Source organism: Rhineura floridana, chromosome 7 (assembly GCF_030035675.1).
Source record: "Rhineura floridana isolate rRhiFlo1 chromosome 7, rRhiFlo1.hap2, whole genome shotgun sequence".
NCBI lineage: Eukaryota > Metazoa > Chordata > Lepidosauria > Squamata > Rhineuridae > Rhineura > Rhineura floridana.
In genome coordinates, this window is record NC_084486.1 from 73924113 (window position 1) to 73950466 (window position 26354).

Here is a 26354-nt window from a genome sequence, read left to right on the forward strand (position 1 = left end):
CAAAGGCTTCAACTTGTGCAACAAAATGTCCCCTCCCTCCCATGCACCTTCCCTGAATTGTTCCAGAGGGCTGGGGGAACCCCTAGAACAGATCTGAGGCACATATGGGGAAAAGAAGTTCCACTGCAGAAGTGGAATTATTTGCATGAACGGGGAGCTTTATTGGAAATCTTATGTTTAAATGTTTTTAGATGTTCTTAATTTTTTTATGGTATGGTTCTGCTGCTTTGTTGTTTTCCATCTTTGGCTCCTTTGGGAAGAAAGGTGGGGCAGAAATTTAACAAACAAAAAACATAGTGTCTACATCTTGATATAGCTCTCGAAGTACAAATCAAGGGGCAGTTCTCACACATAAAGATACTTCCCACCCTCTAATTTTTGGATTTTTTGCCATGTAGGAATCTGTATCTATTGCCATTCAGCACTGAGCTTCAGAAATCACAGCACATACCACTCCTATGCAGTGTTAACATAATTAAAATTGTTCAGATTTCTACACAGATTGTTAAATATTCAGGTCAAGATATATAATAATTGTGAATTTTAGATTTTGTGAAATGTTTTAAAGACAATATGCCCTATTTAAATGGAAAAGGCTTATGTAGTAAAAATTAGTTGTCAAATCTTCCTGTAAGAAAATTACTTTTGCACGAGATCCTAGAAATATTTCCCTAGATATTCTGAAGGGGAAAAAAGCAGTAATCTTAATGGGACTCAAAATTTGTATTCCATCACAAGATGGACCACCTTTTTTTAATCACACAGAAGACTCAAACTTGTATTGCTGCTGAGCAAACAATTTTGGCATTGAGCAATTGAAAAAACTGTGTTATATTTAAAAAAGGAAAAAGGGAAGAACTACCACCATACACAGGTGAATCTCTTGAGATACACTTTGCAAAACATATTGTGTATTCCACAATTCTGAGCACAATTACATTGAGATTCTCACTACTTTTATAATCACTTGCAGGATCATGGCAAGTACCAAGGACTTACTATAGCACAACAGCGGTTAATAGTACAAGGTTCCGGTAAATAATTGGCTTTGCTCAATGTCTACAAAAACAAACTGAAAAAGAAGTTACCACAGAAGTATTTTATACACAGTCTCCTTTACTTTAAACAATGAAGCATATTACAAAAAAAGTTTAATCTTTTCCATGAGCAAGAAATGTTATTTTTAATATAAAATAGACACACTGCGGAAAATTAAAAATAATAGGTATAGCAGATGGGCCTTATTGAAAAATCCCACAGGAAACCAAAATATTGTACTTAAACATGCCTCTCACTATGCAAGTAGAATGCCCAGATACCCTTTGCAATCCTTCTATGGAAAGGATTTACCTAACGTACTTTTACTATAAAACAGCTACCCTAATAAAAAGAACAAAGTAATTCCTTCAGTTTTATGTAATTAAACTCCACATTCCAGCCAGGAAGTAGCTTCAAAGCAATACAGCTTATCCTTATTAGGGTATATACATTCTCATTGCCACTGCTGTTCTGCAGTATCAAAGCAATTTTTTTGCTTTGTGATTTTAGTCATGCTATAAACACCAACAATAAACTACAGATGCGGATAGATTAAAGTCCTCATAACTACATTCTTTTTACCTTTCCTACAAAACTGGTTTTCATTGTATATAGGAATGCTAAGATACACAATTTTGCCATACTTGAATGGACTAGGGTAGGCTCTATATACTCCCAGATTTCCTCACTATTAATACTGATATTAATTAAGACCATCCTATTTACTGGGGGGGGGGAGAATCTCTCTTCTACTAACAGCTGCAAAGCAACAGGCCAATTTGATAAAAAGAAAACAAGCTAATAAACCTGTGCCTGGGCTCTATTACTTTAAACTACAGATATGAGCTAATGTGATGGAATACTGCACCATACAAAAATTTCTTGACACAAATGAAACTGAGCCTCAGCAATGAGGGAGGAGCAAAAAACATTTGTTAAAGCGTTTCCTGTCTCTGAGCTGTAGGGGGAGCTACAGTTCTTCTTGGTGATCACTTGTGACCAAGTAAGATTGTCTTCCAAAATATAGTCTTTAACAATGGATCCGTCTGAATCTGTATCCACCGCCGATGTACCAGACCATGACCAGAGGCTTCTGGATTTCACATTTGCCAATCACCATGGGACTTTTGTTATGGAAAACGCCTGTGCATGAATTTGTTTTATGTGGGAAGATTGGTGTACCACGCTCAACACACAATCTTAACAGAAAAAGGCTTTGATCCAATGGCATGGGTACCATGACGATTGGAAGTCCTTTATCTGCTGCAGCCTTCATCCGCCTTCACAGCTGTTGTAACATACACATTGTTATCCTCCGCCTGTTCTGCCGTTGAGAACTTTCTTGGATCGTTCTTTGTCTGGTTCCTCTCCCTTGACCTTACCGCCATGGGTGACCCTTCTGGGAGTATATGACTCCCAACGGCATTGCTCACAGGGTTCACTGGAACACGCAAGCCCACTCACCACTACAAGGTGACGATCCAGTGAGGGGGGGAGCTACAGTACCCACTTGGAGACCTCTGTCATCCATGAGAGAAACTAGATGTGTGGGAAAATGGTTCTAGCCTTGTAGTCTCTTCCTGACATGCTAGTTTTCTCTGTGTAGAAAAAATCTTCATTTCTTGAATACGTATAGAGAACATTCCATCACATGAGCTCTAAACTTGTAATCTAAAGTTGTAAAGGTGACACACAGGTTGCCAACTCAAGGAGAAGTAGGCCATTAGTATACTCTAGTTTGTTTCACATTCTCCCATCTCTCCTGCATAATAGTTTGGCCATATAAAAGGAAAGAATGAACTTAAGGTGTTGTTATAATTGTTGTTTAGACACACTGACACCTCATTTCCCTACTATGGAACACAAGATTCTGTAAAAGGTTGTTTTACCCTCACAACACCGAGAGGTAGGTAGATAGGCTGAGAGACAGTAACTTTCCCAAGGCCAGTGAGTGAACTTTAATGTTGAACAGAGATTTGAAGCTGGATTTTCTAAATCCAAAATTACTAACACTGACACCACACACTTACTCTCATACAGGCTAGTGGAAGAACTGGGTGTGTGTATCTCTCTTCAATCTCTCCTGGAGAAAGGATATGTCCTATCCAGAGCGACTTCCCTATGAGAAAAGGTTGCAACATTTGGGGCTTTTTAGTGCAGAGAAAAGGTAAGAGGTGACATGACAGAACTTTATAAAATTATGCATGGCATGGAGAAAGTCCATAGGGAAAGGTTTTTCTCCCTCTCTAACACAACATTAGAACTTGTGGAGATCCAATGAAGCTTCCCACAGCACATAGTTAAACTATGGAACTGGCTCCCACAAGAGGCAGTAATGGCCACCAACCTAGAAAGCTTTAAAAGAGGATTAGACAAATTCATGGCAGATAAGGCTACCAATAGCTTTTAGCCATGATGGCCATCTTCTGCCTCCCCGGTCGGAGAAAGTAAGCTTCTGAATACCAGTTGCTGGAAACTGCAAGAGGTGAGAGTGCTCTTGAGCTCAGGTCCTGCTTGTGGGCTGGTTGGCCACTGTGAGAACAGGATGCTGAACTAGTTGTGCCATTGGTCTGATCCAGCAGGTTCTTCTTATGTTCTTATTAGAGATTTCACTAAAAAATTTCAAACATTCAGTCTGCTTCCTAAGCTATTACATTGCACACAGTAGATAAACATGTTTTTAAGAAATAAAAACAAAGACTATAAACAGCAGCTACTGTAACGTTCTCCTAGAGAAAAGGTTATTTATTTTAAGTCTCCAGATCAGTTGAAAGAGCTCTAATATTAACAAAGTTTATAACACACTTCTACCCTTCTCCCACCACCACACTACAGCCTAAAAATAAATAAAATTAAAACTTAGTGGACTAAGACTGGGCATTTTCTAGGGTAGGGCTGCAACTCTGAAAGCAGATTCCCATGGAACTGTGAAGCCACCTCATTATAAGAGGAAAGTTAAAATATTTTTCTTTTGAGGCTATTAAAATGTTTTAGAGGGTTTTTTTGTTGCTTCTATTTTTATTGATATTGTTGCTTTATTGCTCAAGTTTATTTATTTATTGCACTTGTATACCACTCCATAGCTGAAGCTCTCTGGGTGGTTTACAGCAATCAAAGTTGTTTAATTTCTCTTTGTGGTAAAGTAGTTTGGGTTTTTTTGTTAACAAAATGGCAATTAATATATTTTATTTACATGATTTCTCATTTTGGAAATATTTTTTTATCAATATAGTGGTGCCAATTCAATCAATAAGATCAGCATACACATAGAGATAAGTTTGATTTACATTCACTTTCAGGTTCGACTTGCAGGATCCTACTGAAGTATAGCCAACCCGTTTTTACAGAAATGAGCCAGTAATGCTCAGATACATGGTAGTACTATGCATCTTTGCAACACAGCACAATGCAGTATTACACTCTCCTTAAACCTGAAGTATGATGATTCAGCACATTGTCAATGAAAGACTCCTTGCTGTTGACCTTGACAACGTAGGAACAATTAATATCTGTCTGCTTAACTTTCCAAACATGGGGTGGGATTCCAAGCTAGCCCTATTCAGAGCCATTCCCATTGAAGTTAATAGGCATCACTAACTTAAATTCATTAATTTCAGTAGGTCTTCTCTGAGTAGGACTTAACTGAATACAATCCATTTGCTACATGGTTAACTGCAGTGGTACACTGAAATGTTATATAAAATTTGCAGGTATGGGGTCACAGACCCTTTTACAAATGAAATGAAATTGAAGCATCATCATTAAAATGCTGTCTGGCCCAAAGGATCAGCTTCTTGAGACTTCAATTTGCTCCCTTTCCCTACCTCCCTGAAGCTGTATGCATATTTAATGAGGAGAATCACAGAAAACTAAAGCCAGGATTGGCTATATAGCAACTGTGTTTTTCTATACAAGCTGAAAAATATTTTTTACTAATATCCTTCTTTCAAAATCCTCATAGTTCTGCCTCCAGGACACAAGGGTAGGGTGAAATTTATCTTACAGCAAAGTTCAGTTACACAATGGCACACAGAGTACATACTAATTATGATATTGCAATAGAGAAAAAGGCAGCACTTCCTCAAATTTTCTGATAATGTGACTGGTAATAAAGACACAAACAAAATCAGCACAATTATTGTAACTTTTATACACGACAGACATGGGGAGTTTTTTTCCTTTCACCTGAGGGCCACATTTGCTTCACAGCAACCTTCTGGGGGCTGCATGACAGCAGTGGGCAGGGCAAGATGCAAAGGTGGGTAGAGCAATGGATGTCACTCTTACCCTTTTACAGGAGACTATCATCCAGCTACACAAAGCCTAATGTCTCCCCCCCATCACAACCCCTCTCCACCCAGGCAAGCAAGAGACATTATCACAGTTCAAGCACATCACGGTTCAACATCACAGCCAGGCAAAAACACTCAAGGACATCCAGCATAGCAGGGCTTGTCAGGCATGTGGCCTGGATAGAAGGGATGTTGCCTGGGGAGGGGGGTAACTAGGGAGAATCCCAAGTGACAGAGAGGAAGGGGCCTGGAGAGCTACACCTAGCTCCCAGGGCTGAAGGTGCTCACTTATGACCTATGAAACGTGTGTTTGCCTTATAAATTACTGGAAGCATTTCTGACACTTTCATCTTCATTCTGTACAGCTGCTGCTTTGAAATATGTTGCATGGGCTCGAGTGAAAACTGACTTGAAATGAGACAGATGAATGAGATGGATGTTCTCTCCATACTGTGCTACCCAAAGGGTCAGCACAGCATCAAAGTACCTAAAAAGATTGCAGGACCTTAGCTGAGTGGGTAGAATCCCTAAACTGGGAAGATGGGATAGTAGACAACAGAAACACTTTGTTTGCTCTCCCAGTTGTGCTATGAGCCGCGGGTTCAGTCTGTAGCTTCATTGTGAAAATAATTTTTAAAAATCCTTAATTTAAAGATTAACTGTGTAAGTGCTAAAAATGTTTCATATTAGGGAAGTATCTTAGCGCACCCAAGCTAACTTGGCTAATTCAAAAATCAAGCTAAATCATTTTAATCCATTCTGCCATGATTTAATCACCTCTAAGTTAGGCACAAGCACTACTTAGGCTATGAACGTGTACCGTATATTCCGGCGTATAAGACGACTTTTTAACCCAGGAAAATCTTCACAAAAGTTGGGGGCCGTCTTATACGCCGGGTGTCGTCTTATATGCCGGAATATAGTATTTCTCCTACGTGCAGCCTGGCCCGGCGTCCCCTCCCCTGAGGGGAATCCCCATTGCTCCTCCGTCCCCGCCATCTCCTGCGCGGCCTCCTCCGCCGCAAAATGGCGGCCGGGGTGGGGAGCAGCAGCAGCAGCCTCCCCGCGTCCTTCTCCTCCATGGCGGCCTCACCTGCGCCGCCTCCCGCCGCTGCTGCTGCTCCTCCGCCCACGGCTGCTCAGGCGAGCGACGGGGCTGCGGCGGCGGCGGCTGCTCCTCCTCGGGCGGCCAATGGCGGGCTGCTTTCGCTGCTGTCGCCGCCGCAGGCTGCGCTGGCGCCTCCGCTGACGGACAACCACCGGGCGGCGGCAGCAGCAGCAGCAGCAGCAGCCTCCCCGCGTCCTTCTCCTCCATGGCGGCCTCACCTGCGCCGTCTCCCGCCGCTGCTGCTGCTCCTCCGCCCGCGGCTGCTCAGGTGAGCGACGGGGCCGCGGCGGCGGCTGCTCCTCCTCGGGCGGCCAACGGCGGGCTGCTTTTGTTGCTCTTGCCGCCGCAGGCCGCGCCAGCACCTCCGCTAACGCACAACCACCGGGCGGCGGCAGCAGCAGCAGCAGCAGGAGGCGGCGGAGGCGGGAACCCGCTGCCGACAGCTGCCCCTGCGGGCTCCTCCTCGGCGCCCTCCGCCGCCGCCACCGCCTCCGGCCTGCTGGCGCCGCGGGAGCCGGCCTACAACTGGCAGGCGACGAAGCCAACGGTGCAGGAGTGCTTCGCCTTCCTCTTCAAGAACGAGGTGCTCAGCGACATCCACTTCTTGGTGGGCAAAGGTCGGTGCGGGCTATGGGGCGAGGGGGCGCTGGCCACACAGGGAAGAAAGGGGAGAGGGACGCTGCCTTTTTAAACGGGGATCAGGGTCTTTCTTGCGGCTGGGGGCGGGTTGCTATGGGGGCAAGCGGGTTGAAGAGTTGTGGCTGTGGTTGGGGGGCTGTTATTCCGGCGTATAAGATGACTTTTTAACCCAGGAAAATCTTCTCAAAAGTTGGGGGTCGTCTTATACGCCCAGTCGTCTTATACCCCGGAATATACGGTATTTATTTATATGCCGGTGTCTATGGTTTTCTGTCCACATGGTGCTCTCTATAATGTGCATAGGGTTATTTGATCTGTTTTATCTTGGCTGGTGCTTTTATGCTGCTGCTGTAGGTTTTTTTAAAATATTTGTATGTTTTTAATTTGCTTTATTATATTTTGAAATTTTGTAAGCTGCCCTGGAATTTAATGGAAGTATAAATAATTATAATAAAATATTGTAAGTAAAAATAGTAAGTAAATAAAAAGCATTATGATGCATTTCTGAAAAAAAGTTGCCATTTCTGGTTTGGTCTTGAGCTTAAAATGTAACATACTACTGAAATGAAGTATTTATGTCCACTTTTTATATATAAAATAGTTAAAAAGAAAGCCATTTTAGGAACTACTGCAGCATCTAATGAAAGATCAAAATAAACTTTAGTGAATTAATCACACAGAAGTTTTTAAAAGTTTATCCAATCCCCTCTTTGAGCCTTTTTGTTAAAAAAAAATACACAAAGTTTAAGATTGCTGTCATCCACTTTCAGACAATATTATCACGAGAAAGAAAATCCTATATTGAAAATATAATTCCAAAAAGGTGAAAATTCCTGGCTGCTACACTTGCTTGGGACATGGCTTTTTTTACCACCAAATATTTCTGTTCTGATATGGCAGGGCTTAGGAATGTGCCGCTCTCCTGCCACATATTCTTTCAATACGCAAATTTAAGTTGTCTCACAAATTATCAATATCACTTAAATACCATCTTCATCATGACTACTTTACAAGTTTCAGTATGATTTATTTAAGATCATGTGTACTAGCTGATGTTTTTATAAATAGATACTAACTATGCACCAAAAAGCTTGCATTTTGAAACCGAAGCAATATATGTGGATCACAGTGCTTGGCTCATACATAGCTTTGTGCCTTTCATAAAGAATGCAGCTATCAAGAACATTTCACACTTCGATCAAAAGTGCATTTAGTACTGCTTGCTTTCAATAGCACTGAATAAAAATAGAAAAAGGATGTGGTACAGAAAGTTGAAAAGTATAAGACCATTAATAAAATGTTATTACCAACACTATGTATATAAAATTCTATTTAAGAACTCTAAAAACAGTAAAATAATAGTACTTTGAACACACAGAGTAAAAAAAAGTAATTCAAAGTTACGAAATGAACTATTTGTCTATATTCAAGCATCATGCTAAACCATAGGTTAGCACGATGTGAACAAGCCACAGCAAGCCTCAAACACATGCACTCCCCCCTCCACCTTGCTTTCTTCCTCCTAAGAACCTGGGAGGAGTTTGGAAGCTTTCACTTTTCATTAACTAGTTTGCCATTTCTTCCAATTAGGTTAAATAAGTTGAAACTAAGCACAGTTAACTTTAGCTACAGTTTTTCAGAACAATCTTATAGATGTATACTCAAAAAGCTCTACTAAGTTAAAAAGGATTTATTCCCAGGTATGTACAGTGCCTCGCAAAAGTAATCAGACCCCTGACCAATGCTCTCATATTACTGAGACTCTACAAGTGGTACATTTCGTTCTGTGTGATATTTTATTTTGAAACACTGAAACTCAACATCAATTATTGTAAGGCGACATTGGTTTTATGTTGGGAAATGTTTGTAAGAAATATAAAAAACTGAAACATGTTGCTTGAATAAGTATTCAACCCTGTGCTGTGGAAGTTCCCAGTTTACACAGATGAAAGAAATTGCCCTGTCAAGGACACAGTTACCTTACCATTGGCCTCCACCTGTGAACCATTAAAGTTGCTGTCACATTGTCAGGATAAAAACTGTTGAAGGATCATCGGTCAGGCTGTGGATCTAAAGGAAAATGAAGACCAAAGAGCATTCTACAGAAGTGAAAGAGAATGTAATAGAAATGCATAGATTAGGAAAAGGGTACAGAATAATATCCAAGTGTTTGGATATCCTGGTGAGCAGTTGGATCAATAATCAGGAAATGGAAGCTACATCACACCACCTAGGCACTGCCAAGAAAAGGCCATCCCTCAAAACTCAGCACTTGAACAAGAAGACTTGTGAGAGAAGCTACAGAGAAGCCAACAATCACTTGGAAGGAGCTAAAGAGTCAGTGGCTGCGAGTGGAGTAATTGTGCACCAGTTAACCATATCAAGAGCTCTGCATAACACTGGCCCGTATGGGACGGTGGCAAGAACAAAGCATTTACTCAAAAAGGACCATCTGAAAGCATGTCTGGAGTTTGCCAACAAACATGAGAGTGCTCCACCTGCAATGCGAGAAAAGGTTTTGTGGTCAGATAAGACCAAGATAGAGCTTTCTGGCCCAAACTCAAAGCGCTATGGGTGGTGCAAACCTAACACTGCCCATGCCTCAAGACAAACCATCTCTACAGTGAAGTATGGTGGTGCCAGTTTCATGCTGTGGGGATGCTTCTCATCAGCAGGGACTGGGCATCTTGCTGAAATTGAAGGAAGAATGGATGGAGCAAAATACAGGGAAATACTGCAAGAGAACGTGCTTCAGTACACTAAAAAACTGAACCTTGGGAGGAAATTCACTTTTCAGCAAGACAATGATCCCAAGCATAAGGCCAAAGCAACACTAGAGTGGATCAAGAACAAAAAGGTGAATGTCCTACAGTGGCCCAGTCAAAGTCCTGATTCTCAGTCCCATTGAGAATCTGTGGTGCTCTTTGAAAGTTGTGGTCCACAAGTGACGTCCACCCAACCTGAACGACCTGGAGGGAATCTGCCAAGAAGAATGGGCCAAAATGCCTCTGACACTGTGTGCAAAGCTGGTACATAGTTACCCCAAAAGACTTAAAGCTCTTATTGCAGCGAAAGGTGGCTCTACCAAATATTAATGTGTGGGGGTTGAATACTTATAAAAAAACCCTGAAACATGTTGCTTGCATGTTTCTTACAAACATTTCCCAACATAAAACCAACATCAATAATTGATTTTGACTTTCAGTCAAATATACAGAATGAAATTACAATGTATCATTTGTAATTCAGTAATATGAGAGCATTGGTCAGGGGTCTGATTACTTTTGCAAGGCACTGTATATACAATTGCAGCCTTAGTCTCTCTTTTTTCTTGCTTGCTCTCTTGCTTGAATATTTGTGCTTCTGGTATTTATATACAAGAAAAAAAGACAAAAATAGACAGCTAGCATAGTTAAGTCAATTTTATGTGTTATCTGTTTGGGATAGTAGGCTCACACAGATGGTTACAAGAGAAGCTCTTGGGCATATTTACTGTTATAAAGTGAAAACATGTTGTCTTTACAAGTATTTCTTGTCTCATATTTTTATAACTCATAATAAAAAGGAACAATTTTTTTATATGTAAAGAGATTTGTGCCCTTGGAATATACCTCTGGAACATAAACCCAATTTATAACAATAGCCATTCAATGTTAGATTCTGACATTGTCTAGAGTAGGGTTGCCAACCTGGCACCCACAAAAACCTTCTTTGGTACCCATGGGATAAACCATCATCTCAATATTCACAGCTTTCATTTTTTTTAAAAAAAGTTAAGCTTCTAGGATTTTTAGAACCTGAGATATTAGGCAGGACATACAGACTCCATTCTAATTTTCTGAGAGAAATCAGCATGGAAAAATTTACACACACACCACTGACATGGAAAAAAACCCCTCTACTGGAAAAATTCCTGTGGACGCCCATGTGTGTGAGAGAAGGAGAGAAGAACTTGGAAGACAGAGAGAGAGATGTATGTGTGGTGAGTGACAGAGAAAGACCAAATGAGGTCGCCTCCAGAAGGTGGTGCTTGGGGAACATTGCTCAGCACCCTAGACTCTCCAGTATGGGGTTCCGCAGGGGTCAGTTCTGTCCCCCATGCTGTTCAATATCTACATGAAACCGTTGGGTGTGGTCATCCGGAGCTTTGGAGTGCATTGCCATCAGTACGCTGATGACACGAAGCTCTATTTCTCCTTTTCATCTTCTTCAGGTGAGGCTGTCAATGTGTTGAACCAGTGCCTGGCTGCGACAATGGACTGAATGAGGGCTAATAAACTGAGGCTCAATCCAGACAAGACTGAGATGCTGCTAGTGGGTGGTTCTTCTGACCAGATGGTGGATGTCCAACCTGTCCTGGATGGGGTTGCACTCCCCCTGAAGGAGCAGGTAGCTTGGGGGTTCTCTTAGAACCATCTCTGTCACTTGAGGCTCAGGTAGCCTAGGTGGCACGGAGTGCCTTCTACCAACTTCGGTGATGGTCCAACTACGTCCCTATCTGGACAGGGATAACCTGGCTTCAGTTGTCCATGCTCTGGTAACCTCCAGATTAGATTACTGCAATGCACTCTACGTGGGGCTCCCTTTGAAGATGGGATGAAGCAGCCAGATTGGTAACAGGACCAGACAGTCCGAACATATAAAACCGATTCTGTCTCGCTTGCATTGGCTGCCTGTATGTTTCCGAGCTCAATTCAAGGTGCTGGTTTTGACCTATAAAGTCTTACACGGCTTGGGACCACAACACCTGATGGAACGCCTCTCCTGATACGAACCCACCCGTACACTATGTTCAAGATCAAAGGCCCTCCTCCGGGTGGCTACTCCAAGGGAAGGTCGGAGTCTGGCAACAAGGGAGAGGGCCTTCTCAGTGGTGGCTCCCAAATTATGGAATGATCTGTTTGATGAGGTGTGCCTGGCGCCAATACTGTTATCTTTTTGGTGCCAGGTCAAGACTTTCCTCCCTTTCAGGCATTTTAGCATGTGTTTTAAATTGTTTTAAATTTTTAAATTGTGTTTTAAATTGTTTTTAAAAGATGTGTTTTTAAATTTGTATATTTGTTTTAATGTTTTTAGTTACTGTAAACCGCCCAGAGAGCTTCAGCTATGGGGTGGTATATAAGTACAAATAAATAAATATGTATGTATGTGTGGTCTGTGAAAGAGAGAGATGCATGTGTGTGAGAGTTACAGAGAGAGGCAGGGGTGTATGAATGCATAGTCTGTGCATATGCATGGCATGTGTGAGAGAGGGAGAGCTACACTTGGCCAGAGAGGAAGAAATGTATATATGAATAAGAAATGCATGTGTGTCTGTGGTCTGTGCGTCGTGAGTGTTTGCACACGCATGAGAGAGCAAGTGTGGTGTTTCTGGTACTGCAGAATGCTTTTTGTTATTTTGGAGTAACAGCATCATTGTGTGATCTCCACAATCAGGACCAGTAGGACATAGTTGCCTTCCCATGATAAGCCTGAGGTTGTCTGGGGCGATGTGTGTGAAGCAGCAATAACTGTACTCTCTCTAATTTGGTGCTATGCCACACAGCAATTTTGTGTTATGTCAAACCCCCGTGGCAGCCATTTTGTAACTAATGCTCACAATGCTTTCTCAAAATTCAAAACATGTCCACTGGCCCAAAAAGGCTGGTGACCCCTGATCTAGTTATTAATGCAACTAATGCATCATTATATGTAGTCAAACACCAAGGGAAAGAAGACAAAACTGTTGTTTCTAAATAGCTAAATAAAATACCTTTTAGTCTACTTTTTACTTTGACAGCTTGTGAGATTAACATGATAAAGGTGTGAAGTCACAAGTTCATAAAAATACCTGAAGTTCCAAAGACTACATCCCATGGTGAACTAATAGGCTGTACATCTCCTCTGGATCCGCCTTCCTTGTCTGTGCCTTGTATTCCAACTCCTGCAACAGTGCTCACCATCTCTAACTGAAGGTCAATCTAGAATGAAATTAAATAACTGCATTTCCTCCAAATCACATATACTAATAACATAACGTTTCATGTTATTTGCCAGCCTGGAAAATTATGTTATTAGAAATAGCTAGCTAGCTTGGAGACTTTTAGCATTAAGCAAGTCTGTTCAAATAAACCAAATAAAAATGCCTCCAATATTGTTAAGATTTGAAATCTAGTATGGTTGGATTGGCAAGGGTCACTGATTTAGGAATTTCTCTACTATAGTTCTTCACATGGACCAAAATCTATTTTTAATTTTTGAATGAATTTCCTTTGAAATGTTTTTCTGGTTTCCAAGATCAAGAAAATTGTTACTGGTCCTATCAAAATAATAATGCTGTTTATTAGTAAGAGAAATATTATTATGCCACAGCATAGATGTTCTGCAGGTTATTCAGGATTCACTGGCCTAATCAGTGATGAAAAATTATGACTGATGGAAAACATCACATAATATCACATAACATCACATAAATATCACATAATATCCTAGACAGAAATCAAAAGATATTGAAATCATAATTTTACTGAAGTATTTCCTGAATGAGGTAAATAAGAGGTCTGAATAGTGAAGAGGTATGGTAACAGATTTTATTACTCTAGATTTAGGCAGCAGGATCTGGCATTCAAGTAAGCTGAACAAGATAATTAGTTCCATTCCAGCCCTATGATTCCATTGTCCTGCTGGTATTTGACACATAGCAAAATGGCAGTTTGTTCTATATTGATCCTGCAGAGATTTCTTAGGATTGCAATCCTGGAAATGAACATACATGGGATATAGTCCTGCTAATATTCCTAGATGCTTCCTAGGGGAAAGGGAGACAAAACATATGGTTTTGCAAAGCCAACCATTATTTTGAAATTTAAAAATGTTACTGAGAAATCATGGCACACATTATTATTGCATTCCATTCTCTTTAGGAAAGCATTAAATTGATGAACTGAATAATTTGCCTTAAAAGCATATGTGAATAGGAAAAGAAGAATGTTCCAAATGCTTTAAAAATATGTCTATAAATATTGAACAATAATCTACTTTCAGTTACATTGCATAGTTCTTGAATAATTCCTTTGATGTCAGTTTCCACCCATGTAACTAAAAAGAGAATTTGGCCATTATCTTTTAATTTTTTTCTGCCTAGGAAAGTTTACCTTCCTAATCACATGGTTTTCTGTATCTGCTACATAAACAATATTGTTCTTTATAGCCACCCCTTGTGGTGAACTGAATAACGCTTCTGAAAACATTCCATCTTTTTTTCCACTGTTTGGTCCTGTATAGAACAGAAAACAAAAGAATTCATCAGAATAAGATTTTGCATTAAAAGATCAACCATAAATATACAGCTGATAAGAACATAAGAACATAAGAAGAGCCTGCTGGATCAGGCCAGTGGCCCATCTAGTCCAGCATCCTGTTCTCACAGTGGCCAACCAGGTGCCTGGGGGAAGCCCGCAAGCAGGACCCGAGTGCAAGAACACTCTCCCCTCCTGAGGCTTCCGGCAACTGGTTTTCAGAAGCATGCTGCCTCTGACTAGGGTGGCAGAGCACAGCCATCATGGCTAGTAGCCATTGATAGCCCTGTCCTCCATGAATTTGTCTAATCTTCTTTTAAAGCCGTCCAAGCTGGTGGCCATTACTGCATCTTGTGGGAGCAAATTCCATAGTTTAACTATGCGCTGAGTAAAGAAGTACAGAGTTAAGCAGCAATATACCCTTTTTATTATTATTATTATTATTATTATTATTATTTATTAGACTTTTATACCGCCCAACTAGCAATAGCTCTCTGGGTGGTGAACACAAGAAATTATTAAGTAGAGAATGACTTTGAGAGGTCTGAAGCTTTTAAAGTCTATTATAGAAGTTAGCCTAAATTTAGAAGCTCTATCTCTATTGCTGAACTATTCAATGTTTGTCATTTCTCTTCTTCAAGGAAAATTTGCAGATTCAAAAGAATGTGCAAATTAAAAAATTATTTGTGCAAATGGCCTTGGAATATATTATTTGTACCTTTTCCAAATAGTATTTTGTAGCAATTAGAATAAAGACAAACTGTCTGCAATTACATGGATTTTCTTTACAACAAAGCACAGGTTACTATACTAGGTATTACGTAAGAGTAACACACAATGCGTAACTGGGAAAAAAGAATTAAAAGCATCCATATAATTAGAAGCCCAGAGCAAATAACAATTCATTCTGGGCAAAGAGCATGCTACTCTCTACTCCTCAAGCCTATCTTGGCAGGAGGGCTGAAATTTTTTGTGGCTAGTAAGCTTTTCGTTCTTATCTACAAGGCTGAAGCCATTTACAATAAGACACATCTTCTGTACCTAAAACTCCGTGCACATTAGGAAAAAATGACATGTATCCATACACTATAGCAGTGGTTCCCAACCTGGGGTCTATGACCCCCAGAGGGGCCGGGAAGTCATCCTGGGGAGGCTGTAAAGAGCCAAGAGATGAATTATTTTTTTAAAGAAAGTCTTGAAACAAACTGAGCAAGTGCAAGTGCCTTTCATTCCCAGCTCCTTATCCCGCCCCCAAGGAGAACAGTTGCTGATTGCTCTTCTTGAGCTCCCAGCTCCTTAATCCCCATGGAGAAGAGTAGCCCCAGCCTTTGCATGCTGCACAGACCAGTGGCAGCAGCAACAATAGCAGGAGAGCGCAGATGTGGGGGCAAACATGTACTGAGTGGGAGGGGTGTGTGTGTGTGTAGAGGAGGGGGGTCCTCTGGCCTTCTCGCAACCCCTTCCACAACCCACTAGACTCCTACAATGTGAACGACACAGAAAGAGGCACACAAAAAGCAGTAGCACACTCTCATCACCCCGTGCATTTTCCTGTAGTCCCAACACAGGCCATTACCAGGCTAAGGGGAAGGTGGTAGTGACAGAGGGGGGTGAGGGAAAGAAAAGAGGAGGTCACTCCTCACTCCTTTGCCTCAGAAAGAGAGGGAGAGAAAGGAGGCAGCAGTTGAGGAGGGTTCCACCCTTGTGCTTGTCTACTTTCCTCTTCTCCCTCCTGAGGGACACCCTCCCTTTGGTGAAGGGGACAGGAGGGTGGAATGAGGAAAAGAGGAGTGGGACCATGTGCATTTGTTTTGAGGTCTCACTGCCACCACAGGTCACTCCAAAACAGGAAGCACGTAGAATGGACACATAGCCCACTCTACTACCTCCCTCCCTCCCCCTCCCTGTCCTTATGTATCGAGTGCCCTCCCTCCCATGTGGCTGCTTCTCTTCACTTCCAGCTGCTGCCGCCACCACCTCTTATTTGCTGCCTTTTGATCCATTGAACCTCTCCCTTACCCACAACTTGACACGCCTTTTCTCCCTCTAACTGTGTCCTCTTCCTCTGTATTACATCTCTCTTTTTCTTCTTTCTCTGCCAACTCACACTCACCGCTTCCACCCCCAGTGCCCAAGTTTGCTCCTATTTTGATTTTGCATATAGGCGTGTGAACCATGTGTTCAAATTTATTATATATTTATTGGGCTTTAATTTCTTGCCAGGCAGATTTCTCTCTTCTGCCTCTGTTTCTCCGCTTGCATGCAAATTGTGGTGATGGCCAGAGTAGTAGCAGCAGCAGGAGCAACAATTAACACGTGGGGGTCACAAAAAATTTTGAGGTTCCAGATGGGGTCCTGTACTCATAAAGGTTGGGAACCACTGCAGTATAGTAAGACTTCACCATTCCCTATCACTATGCCCATTTGTCCAGAAGAAAGGGAATAGAAGAATGAGTGGAATGACTGACAGGAGAGAAATGGGATGAAGAGTTTGGTGGAATATGTGGCAGGTAGACAGTGTCGGTTGGAAAATGAAAGCTGGAATTGGGAGAGTGGCTGTGAAAGATAATAAGATCAGAGAGATAATAAATGCATATAAAAAGAGCATAGTTGTTAATTATGTTAGGATAGGATACTAGAACTATCCTATGCAATGACTATTTGTTTATTTATTTTATTTATTTATTTAATTACATTTCTAGACCGCCCTATAGCAAAAAGCTCTCAGGGCGGTGTACAACAAATAAAATCACAATTAAAATATGAGCAAGTGTGGAAAATATATATATATATATATAGTACAATTATAAAACATTAATAAAATTGCCATTGAGATTTATAAATTAAGATCATATTAAGTTTAGAATATTAAATTTAAAATAATTTAAAAATTTACAAAAAATTTATTTGTTCTGGATGTTATCTTCTTTAATTTAATATATGTTTATGTTTTAACTCTGTGTTCTGGTCTGGGTGGATCCTAAAAGTATGTATATATATATCTCACCCCACATGTCTTGTATAGATGTACTTGAGTAAGGATATAAATAGAGTCCTAATGCCTGGGCAGAGCAATCCAACTTGTTGGAGGCTGCCAGGACCCAAGCCAGCAGAGGCCAAACTGGTGGAAGGGGTTGCCACATCCAGCTGCTGCTTGGAGGCTTTGTGAAGAGGAGGACATTGGCTGCACCAGCAGGGCATGGCAGAAGGAAACAAAATTCACGTTTGCTTCTGCCACCCTTTCCTCAGAATATTAGCTGGCGCAACAGAGGGCTAAGGGAGGGAGCCGAAGAGGACCTGGATATTGGGTAAGTCCCTCCCCTTGGCTGACATGACCCTGGAACAGACCTTTCATCGGTTTCCCTTACACTGGGCTTGGCTTCTCCGGCAGACCTCTGGCTGAGCCAGGATGAGGGATTTATGCTGGCATAGCCTGGCTGAGCCAGGACCCAGCTGACTCAGCCAGAGATCCACCAGAGCCAAAAACCCTCAGCCCGGCAAAAATGCAAGTTGATTGTGCCCTAGGTGGTGACAAGAGATATTTTAAGGGAAATCTGGACTCAGTGGAGTAGCTGAGGGACTGACCAAATGACCACTCAGGGTCATGAAAGTAAAATTCACAGAGTTTGAAGATTATTTTCATAGGTCTTAAGTTCAACCTGCTTCATCAAAAAAATCCATCATCAGTAGGCCTAAGGTAAAACAAAAACCATAATTTTCAAGAAAAAAATACAATACTCTGGGACAGCAGTGTCCTGTTTATAACCTTAGTTTCATAAATGGCACCCACTTATTTTGACTTATAATTTTTCCAATCACTTTTTTTAGCAATGTATGCAAAGGCATATATGAAGGTGGAGAAAACTGGTTCAATAGCATGATTACACCAGAGAAAAGCATTTGCATCTTTGCAGAAGCTTAACAGCATGCTGACCCTTTGCCCTATGAAATGGATTATAGATTACAGATTATAGATTACAGATTTCAAGTATTTAAATATTACACAGATTTTTCAAGAGATGAACATCCTACAGAAGAAAACAGTTTTCCTCAGATTGTTGTTATGAAACACTGATAACTGGGTATCAATTATAATGAAAGTATCTCGACACTAAAGAGATTAGATTTAACTGAAAGATGTTCATTACTGGCTCTTTAGTTTGTGGTGCCTTTATTTCCATAAACTGTCCAAACTCTGAAGCTGCTTAACGTCTTCATATGGGACAACTTATCACTTCTTTTCAGGCCAGTCCATTACCATATACACTTAAAGATTACCAAAGTAGCATTTTCTAGGCATGGAAATTAGTTTTTAATACTGTTTTAATAGTAAAATAATAGGTAGTATAAATTCAAGATCTGCCATGTGAACTTGCAAGCCAAAATACAAATACATTTTAGTTAGCCTTACCTCCAACAGTGTGTAGAATTTGACCATTTTTCCTGACAACCAAAATCCTGTGATGTCCAGTATCTGCTATTACCAATCTGTCTCCAAAACTGTCCACTGTAACTTTGCCAGGAAAGAGTAAAGGCGAAGGTGTCAAAGAGTCTCTATACAGCTGTGCTCTAATTTTATTAGCATTGATTTGTCCTTGCTCTCTGTAATACTTTAGGGCTATGGATGTAAACAGAAATAATTTGTCCTTGTGTCCTTCGCCAACAAGAGTGAACAGCATATTCCCACGAGGTCCAACAATGATCAAGGTTGGCCAGCAGGACACTTCTAGCTCATGCCAGAGAGTTGCATCAGCATCATTTACCACAGGATGAGTGATGTTGTATCTAAGAACAGCACTTTTGATGTTATCCAGAACCTTTTCATTTGGAAATTTTGCCGAGTGGACACCAACAACAAGGAGACCATCTGAAAGCACAGATAACACACACACACAAACAAAAAACGATAAGGCAGTAAAAATGACTTAAATAAAGTGCAGATAAGGACTAACCCAAGGCAAATTCCCTGAACTGTTGTATAGAACTCTAGACTAGAGCATGCTGTACTTTTGCATGGGAGTGGGACAGTTAAGAGATTCCAGTTGTAATTGTACATACCTAGGAGTAAGTTCCACCGAACATTTATTTATTTATTTAATTTGTATCTTGCCCTTCCTCCCAGCAGGAGCCCAGGGCAGCAAACAAAGCACCAAAAAACTTTAAAACTTCATAAAAACAGATCTTAAAATACATTAATACAAAACAGCATTAAAAACAATTAAAAAAACAACCTTAAAAAGGGTTAAAAACATTATTAAAAACATTATTAAAAAACATATTAAACAATTCTGACACAGACGCAGACTGGGATAGGTCTCAACTTAAAAGGCTTGTTGAAAGAGGAAAGAATTCAAAAGGCACCAAAAAGATAGCAGAGATGGCGCCTGCCTAATATTCAAAGGGAGGGAATTCCACAGAACATTACGGAATTTAGTTCAGAGTAAGCATGCATAAGATTTCACTGTCAGTAGTATGGCACAGGCTTGACTATCCAACATCAGAATCTTTCTTTGTCTATATGGTGTCACTCCTTAGAATGAAGAACAACATGGCATTCATCCGACAGTCTAGTTCTCTTTCCATGCAAATTCCATAAGAACTTGTTTTGTACATCCAACAAGCACAAGGAAGGAACTATTCAAAACCCCAAAAGCTATATTCCAATGGAATGAGAAAAAGAGCAGTTATATAATGAAACCATCAGCTTGGGAAGAAGGGGGAAACAAGGGGCCGCCTTCAGGTATTGATAAGAAGGATTTGCAACACAACAGTGCAAGTCCACAGAAATGGGCACAACCACAATGGATGTGGACCATGAAATTCTGGTTTAGAAAGGCCTTTAAAATTAGGAACCAAAATGAAATGTGCTATATTTGTATTCTCTTCCCTCCCCCCACTTTGTAACTAATAATTCTTTTTTTCTATCCCTAAACTTGAGTTGACTACAATCCCGTTCCGTGCCCGGGACCTACCGGGCAGAGGGACGAGCTTGCGGCCGCTGTCGATGTCCCGGCCGCCATCTTGGAAGGGATGCGTGCGCACACGGCGCGCTGTCGTGTGACGCGGCAGGGAGGCGGGGCGGCTGAAGGCTATTTAAGGCCGCCCCGCCTGCTTCCCGCCATCCAATTCAAATTTCGGCGGCCGCAGCAGCAGCAGCTTCGGCTCGGCGCGGCTTTTTCCTTTTTCTTTTTCTTTCTCGGCGGCAGCTTCGGCGCGGCTCCTTTTGGTCAGCAGGAGCTCCGGCGCGGTGCGGCTTCTTTGCTGGCGCACGTGGGCCTCCGGAGGCTTCCTGAGGCCAGGGTGGCTGGGCGGCAGCGAGCCCCCCCCAGCCTCATTGGGAGACAGGGAGGCAGCGGCGGCTGGCACCAAGGCCTATGCGGCGAGGATCCTGGGGCAGTCACTACGAGGCGGCAGCGCAGGATCGGATCCAGCAGCGGCGAGGACCACAGGCTAGGCGGCCTTTGGCCGGCAACTTTTAAATTTAATTATTAATTTTAATTAACGCCGGGGTAGGTGGGGCACGACCCCAACCATCAATCCTTACCACGTGCAGGGCAATTAGGCTCCCCTCCAGGATAATTGGGTGCCGGGAGGGGGTATTGAATAAGCAGGCGGGCCCCTTCACAACGTCTTGAAATCACGTCATTTTGTAAGCGGGGCCCCTATCTCCCTCTAGTATGCCACCTAAGAAAGGACAAGGGGGGCCAAAAGGGAAAGGAAAGGCCCCCAGAGCAGGGGGGAGATGCCCACCCCCAGCGGCAGAGGGGGCAAGGAGTGGGGAGGGGCCACCATGGGCAGCCATATTAGCCAGGTTGGAAGCCCTAGAGCATGGCTCAGGCCATCCTAGTGCACCTCGGGACCAACCTGTGACAGGGAGGAAGGACCCACCACCCAAACGGTCTCGGGAGAAAACGCAGCGGCCAGTGAACAGTGCTAATGCAGGGGCTGTTGCTTCCATCTTAGCGCGACTGGATGTGCTGGAGGCCGGGCTCAGGGCTGAGGCGAGGACGCCCAGCATAGAGCCAGGCGCAACTCCCACCTTGCAAGCAGCCCCAACAATGCAGCCCGCACAAGGACCTTCGGCGGAAAGCACACAGGGTGAGTCCTCTATCATGCCACAACAACAAGGGCAGCGGCAGTGGAGCTGGGCCCCCTGGGGGCACCCCTACTGGCCCTTTTCCCCACCAGCGGTAACCGAGGGATATGGGCAGGCAGGGACCCTCGCCGGCGGGGGGGAGGTTACGCCACAGCAGCAGCATCCCCTAAGGGAGGCCTGCGAGCAGGTCTGGCACCTCGCTGCTGGGACGGCGACGGAAGGAGGGCATCAGCCCGCCCTGTCTGCCAACCCCCCTGCAGAGATATCCGACCCCCTGGGATCAGTCAGAGAGGGGGCCATACCTTTTGGGGAAACGTCTGCCCCACTAGGTTTTCATCTTCTGCCTGCTACGAAGGACAGAATATGGAGGGGAGAGTATATGGACCTATTCTCGCTCTTGTACAGGGAGCCGGTTGGGAAGGATAAGGATAAAGGGGAACATGCAGAGCCCGATAGGCCCAAGCGCCGACGGGTAGAGCGCTCTTGGTCTAACTGGCTGCCTGCATTCCTTACGTACATGGGGGTGGTAATACAGAGGCAGCCTCATAGGGCCTCGGTACTGATCAAATACCTCGATATCATATACCGGGGCTACTCTGAGTTTCAAGGGACGGCATGGCTGGACTACGACCAGGCGTTCCGTATGAGGGCGGCTTTTGATACATCCCTCCCCTGGGACAAAAAGGAGGCTGACCTGTGGCTGCAATTTATGGCACATTCTAGACCCATGGCAGGTGATAGGGCGGACAGCGGCCATCTCTTGGCGCGCCAGGCATCAGCAACTGCTTCCCGCGGGCCTGCGGGGCAGGGGGTTCAACCCCGCCTGCTTTGCTGGGAGTTCAGCTCGCGTGGCCTTTGCGGTCGGAGCCCGTGCAGGTTCAGACATGAATGTGCCATATGTGGGGGCCCCCACGCCTGCACTAGCTACCCCAGGGGCCGCCCCTTCAGGGGTGGAAACAGGGATTCGGCTGGCGCAAGGAAGACAGGGGCTGCAGGCGCAGCTCAGGGAAAGGGGCCCCAGCCCAATTAAAATTGCCGAGCTCCAACACTTACTCCACCTTTACCCCCTAGTCCAAGATGCCCAGTTTTTACTCGAAGGCTTCACAGTGGGTTTTCGGATCCCCTATTTGGGTCCCAGGCGACCTTTCATGTCTCGCAACCTTAAGTCAGTGGAAGGCATGGAATCAGTTCTGAGAGAAAAAATTAGGAAGGAAGTAGTAGCCGGCCGGGTTTTGGGCCCCTTTGCTGCACCACCCATCCCCTCACTCAGAGTTTCCCCGTTGGGCCTCGTCCCCAAGAGGGCACCAGGCGAATTTCGCCTGATACACCACCTGTCCTTTCCACAGGGTGAGTCAGTCAATGACTTCATCCCAGCGGAGCTGGGCTCAGTCCGCTACACATCATTCGACTGTGCTGTGCGAATGGTCAGGGACTGCGGGGTTGGGGCCCTTATGGGAAAGTGTGACATCAAGTCTGCTTTCCGCCTCCTCCCGGTCCACCCACAGGACTTCGAGCTGTTGGGCTTGGCTTTTGTGGGTGAATATTACGTGGACAGGGCATTGCCTATGGGCTGCTCTATATCATGCTCTGTTTTCGAGCGCTTCAGCTCCTTCTTGGAGTGGGCGGTCAAGAGGCGCGCAGGCTTGCAATCAGTGGTACACTATTTGGATGACTACCTGTTTGCGGGCCCTGCGGAATCAGGCACCTGTAGGGCGTTCATGGCACATTTCGCGGGGCTGGCTGGGGAGCTGGGCGTCCCCCTCGCGGCCGAGAAAACTGAGGGCCCATCCACCGCTATCACGTTTCTGGGCATCGAGATAGATACGGTGGCCCAATGCTGCAGGCTCCCTCATGACAAGTTGGGGGCCCTCAGGGAGAAGATCTCAGAGGTGGCCAGTTCTAATAAGGTGACATTAGCCACTCTCCAACGGCTGGCAGGCCATCTGAACTTTGCCTGCAGGGTTGTAGCGCCCGGCCGTGCCTTCCTGCGGTGCGTATATGACGCCATGGCTGGCCTATCACGATCCTACCACCGCACACGGGTGACAGCCGCTCTTAGGGCTGACCTGACAGTGTGGTCCACCTTCTTGCGGGAATTTAATGGGGTCTCCCTATGGAGAAGGGATCGCCTGCTGGAGGCTGAGCTACAGGTGCACTCCGATGCCTCGGGTGCCTTCGGTTTTGGGGTCATTCTTCATGACTCATGGTGCCACGGCAGCTGGCCGCAGGGCTGGACACTGGCTGGCCTGACCAGAGACCTGACGTTCTTGGAGTTCTTCCCCATTGTCGTGGCCGTACACCTCTGGCCCGACAAGTTGTGTAATTCCTCAGTCCACTTTTGGTGCGACAACCTCCCCACAGTGCACGTTATTAACACCCTGTCCTCTAGAAACCCCAACGTTATGCTTCTGGTGCGAGCATTCGTGCTCCAATGTCTTCGCTATAATATTCAGTTCCTGGCGCGCCACGTTCCGGGTATTGACAATAGTATTGCTGATGCTCTATCACGGAACCAGATGGAGAAGTTTCGCCAGCTGGCACCGTGGGCAAGGGCTCTGCCGGAGGCGTTCCCCCCAGCGCTATGGGAGATTGGAGGATTGAATCAGAAAGGGCCATAAGCCTTTCTGTGGCGCCCAGCACTTTGGCCAGCTACCAGGGGGCAGGTAGGGATCTATCAAACTTCAGAGAGTCCAGGGGTTACGCCCAGGAGTGGCCCATCCCGGTCGAGCAGCTTATGGAGTTCTGCGTGGAGGGGAAACGGAGAGGCCTTTCATTCAGGACCATCAAAGGTAAGCTCTCAGGCCTCGCTTTCCTAGCGAAGGCACGGGGCTTTCAGGACTACACGGGTGACTTTAGGGTGCGCCGGATGCTGGAGGGTTGGTCCCGCGAGCGCCCTTGCCCCCCGGATGCACGCCTCCCCTTTTCCCCGGAGCTATTGTTTGGCCTGCAGGGACAGTGGAAACACTTGTGTTCTTCCCCTTTCGAGGCCCTGCTATATCATGCTGCGGCCCTCACTCTGTTTTTTGGGGCCTTCCGAATTGGGGAGGTGGTGGCGGCTTCTAAGATGGATAACTCCCTCCGAGCTCTGCTAGTCTCCGACCTCAGCTGGAGGGCAGAGCGGGCCCTCCTGCGGCTCAGGCGGTCTAAAACGGACCAGCATGGTAAGGGGCGCCTGGTAGTATTAGCCCCATGCCGGCAGCAAGAACTCTGCCCAGTAACAGCCCTGCGCGGTTTTGTGGCAGCGAGGGGGTCGCAGTCAGGGTACCTATTCATACATAGGAACTCCCAGCCCCTTACCAGATACCAGTTCTGGTAAGTGGCGAAGGCCGCACTGGGGAATTTAGGCGTGGACCCCAGTAAGTTCGGGACACACTCCTTCCGGATAGGCGCGGCCTCCACGGCGGCCCTATTGGGCTTCTCTAAAGACAGGCTTCAGGCTGTGGGCAGGTGGTCCTCGGACGCGTACAAGGCCTACGTTAGACCACTTGCTGACACACACGATGCCAGCGGCTAGATGTTGGCCCCCCCAGGGCCCCCCCATTGTTACCCAATGTCGTTGTTGTTTCAACAGATCGCTGGACAAGATCGGAGCAGCCACGCATCCTCCTATGTGGCCACAGTATGATGTTCTGGGCGGGCCGCAGGGCGGCGAAGTCTCGCTTTGGCACGCAGCTGGGGCTCAGTCAATGGGCCGCAGTGCGGTGGCTGGGACGTCGGGGGATGCGTTGGGACGGGCTCCTGCCAGCCTTGTTTCAACTGGCTGTGGAAGTGGCAGTGCCCCAGGTGCTGGTCATCCACCTCGGGGGCAACGACTTGGGTCTGTTATAGGGCAAGGCCCTAATTGAACAGGCATGCGGTGACCTCCGGGCCATTGCACGTCGCTGGCCGGGGGTGCACTTAGTGTGGTCAGACATCCTGCCGCGCAGGAGGTGGAATTGTGCCGGTGACCCACGAGGGATGGACAGGGCACGGAAAAAGGTGAACAGGCAAATTCAGAGGGCCCTTAGGGACTTGGGAGGTTCTGTCATCCACCACCCTGAGGTGGGCCACAACAAGCTTGAGCTGTTTCGGCCTGATGGCGTCCATTTGACGGACACGGGCAACGACATCTTTCTAAGGGACCTGCAGAAGGGTTTACACCAGATTCTTATCGGGTGTGGGGTAAAGGGGGACTAAGCAGAGGCTTGTCCCCCTTCTGTGGCGAAGAAGTGCGGGGAAAGGTTAAAGGGAAAGGGCAGCTAGGTGACACCTTTAGGCACCTTTGGGAGTGACAGGCGGTCCGGAGGCCTGCAGCTCAGGGCTACACGGCCCGGGGACAGGGTACGGGCCGCCTTTGGGGCCAACGTGCCTCATCCGCTCGGGGTTTCAGGGCTCCGAGGGGCGGTGATGCGGGTTGGACCCCCTACACATCTTCAGGGTGTGGCTGGAGCTGGAGGGCTGGCACAGGGCAGCCCCAGGCTCAGGCAGGGCATGGTCGCCCGATAGCTGCTAACAGGCTTTGCCTGGATCACCAGAATGCCCCGCCCTTAATCTCCCTTCTGCAGGTTCATTATTCAATTGATTCTGTTTAAATAAAGTGGCCCATTATTTACCCAAGCAATGGTGTCTGTGTTTTATTTCGGCAATAGGCCGCAATCCCGTTCCGTGCCCGGGACCTACCGGGCAGAGGGACGAGCTTGCGGCCGCTGTCGATGTCCCGGCCGCCATCTTGGAAGGGATGCGTGCGCACACGGCGCGCTGTCGTGTGACGCGGCAGGGAGGCGGGGCGGCTGAAGGCTATTTAAGGCCGCCCCGCCTGCTTCCCGCCATCCAATTCAAATTTCGGCGGCACCCGCCCGACCCTCCCTCTGCTGCAGTGTGATCCATTTGGTCGCTACGGGGCCGACTAGGAATTTTTGGCCTGC

General features: G+C 45.2%; 1 protein-coding gene across 3 annotated transcripts in view; it reads right to left on the bottom strand.

Moving 5' to 3' along the window:
• The window catches only part of NHLRC2 (NHL repeat containing 2), an 82985-nt gene that overhangs the window by 34655 nt on the left and 21976 nt on the right, over nt 1-26354 (bottom strand). For all 3 annotated transcript variants that reach the window (XM_061635944.1, XM_061635943.1, XM_061635945.1), the window contains 3 exons: nt 18766-19221; nt 14211-14332; nt 12908-13037 (listed from right to left, as the gene is read on the bottom strand). In XM_061635944.1, the coding sequence (XP_061491928.1) occupies nt 12908-13037; nt 14211-14332; nt 18766-19221 (708 nt within the window). The remainder of the gene's footprint in view (nt 1-12907; nt 13038-14210; nt 14333-18765; nt 19222-26354) is intronic.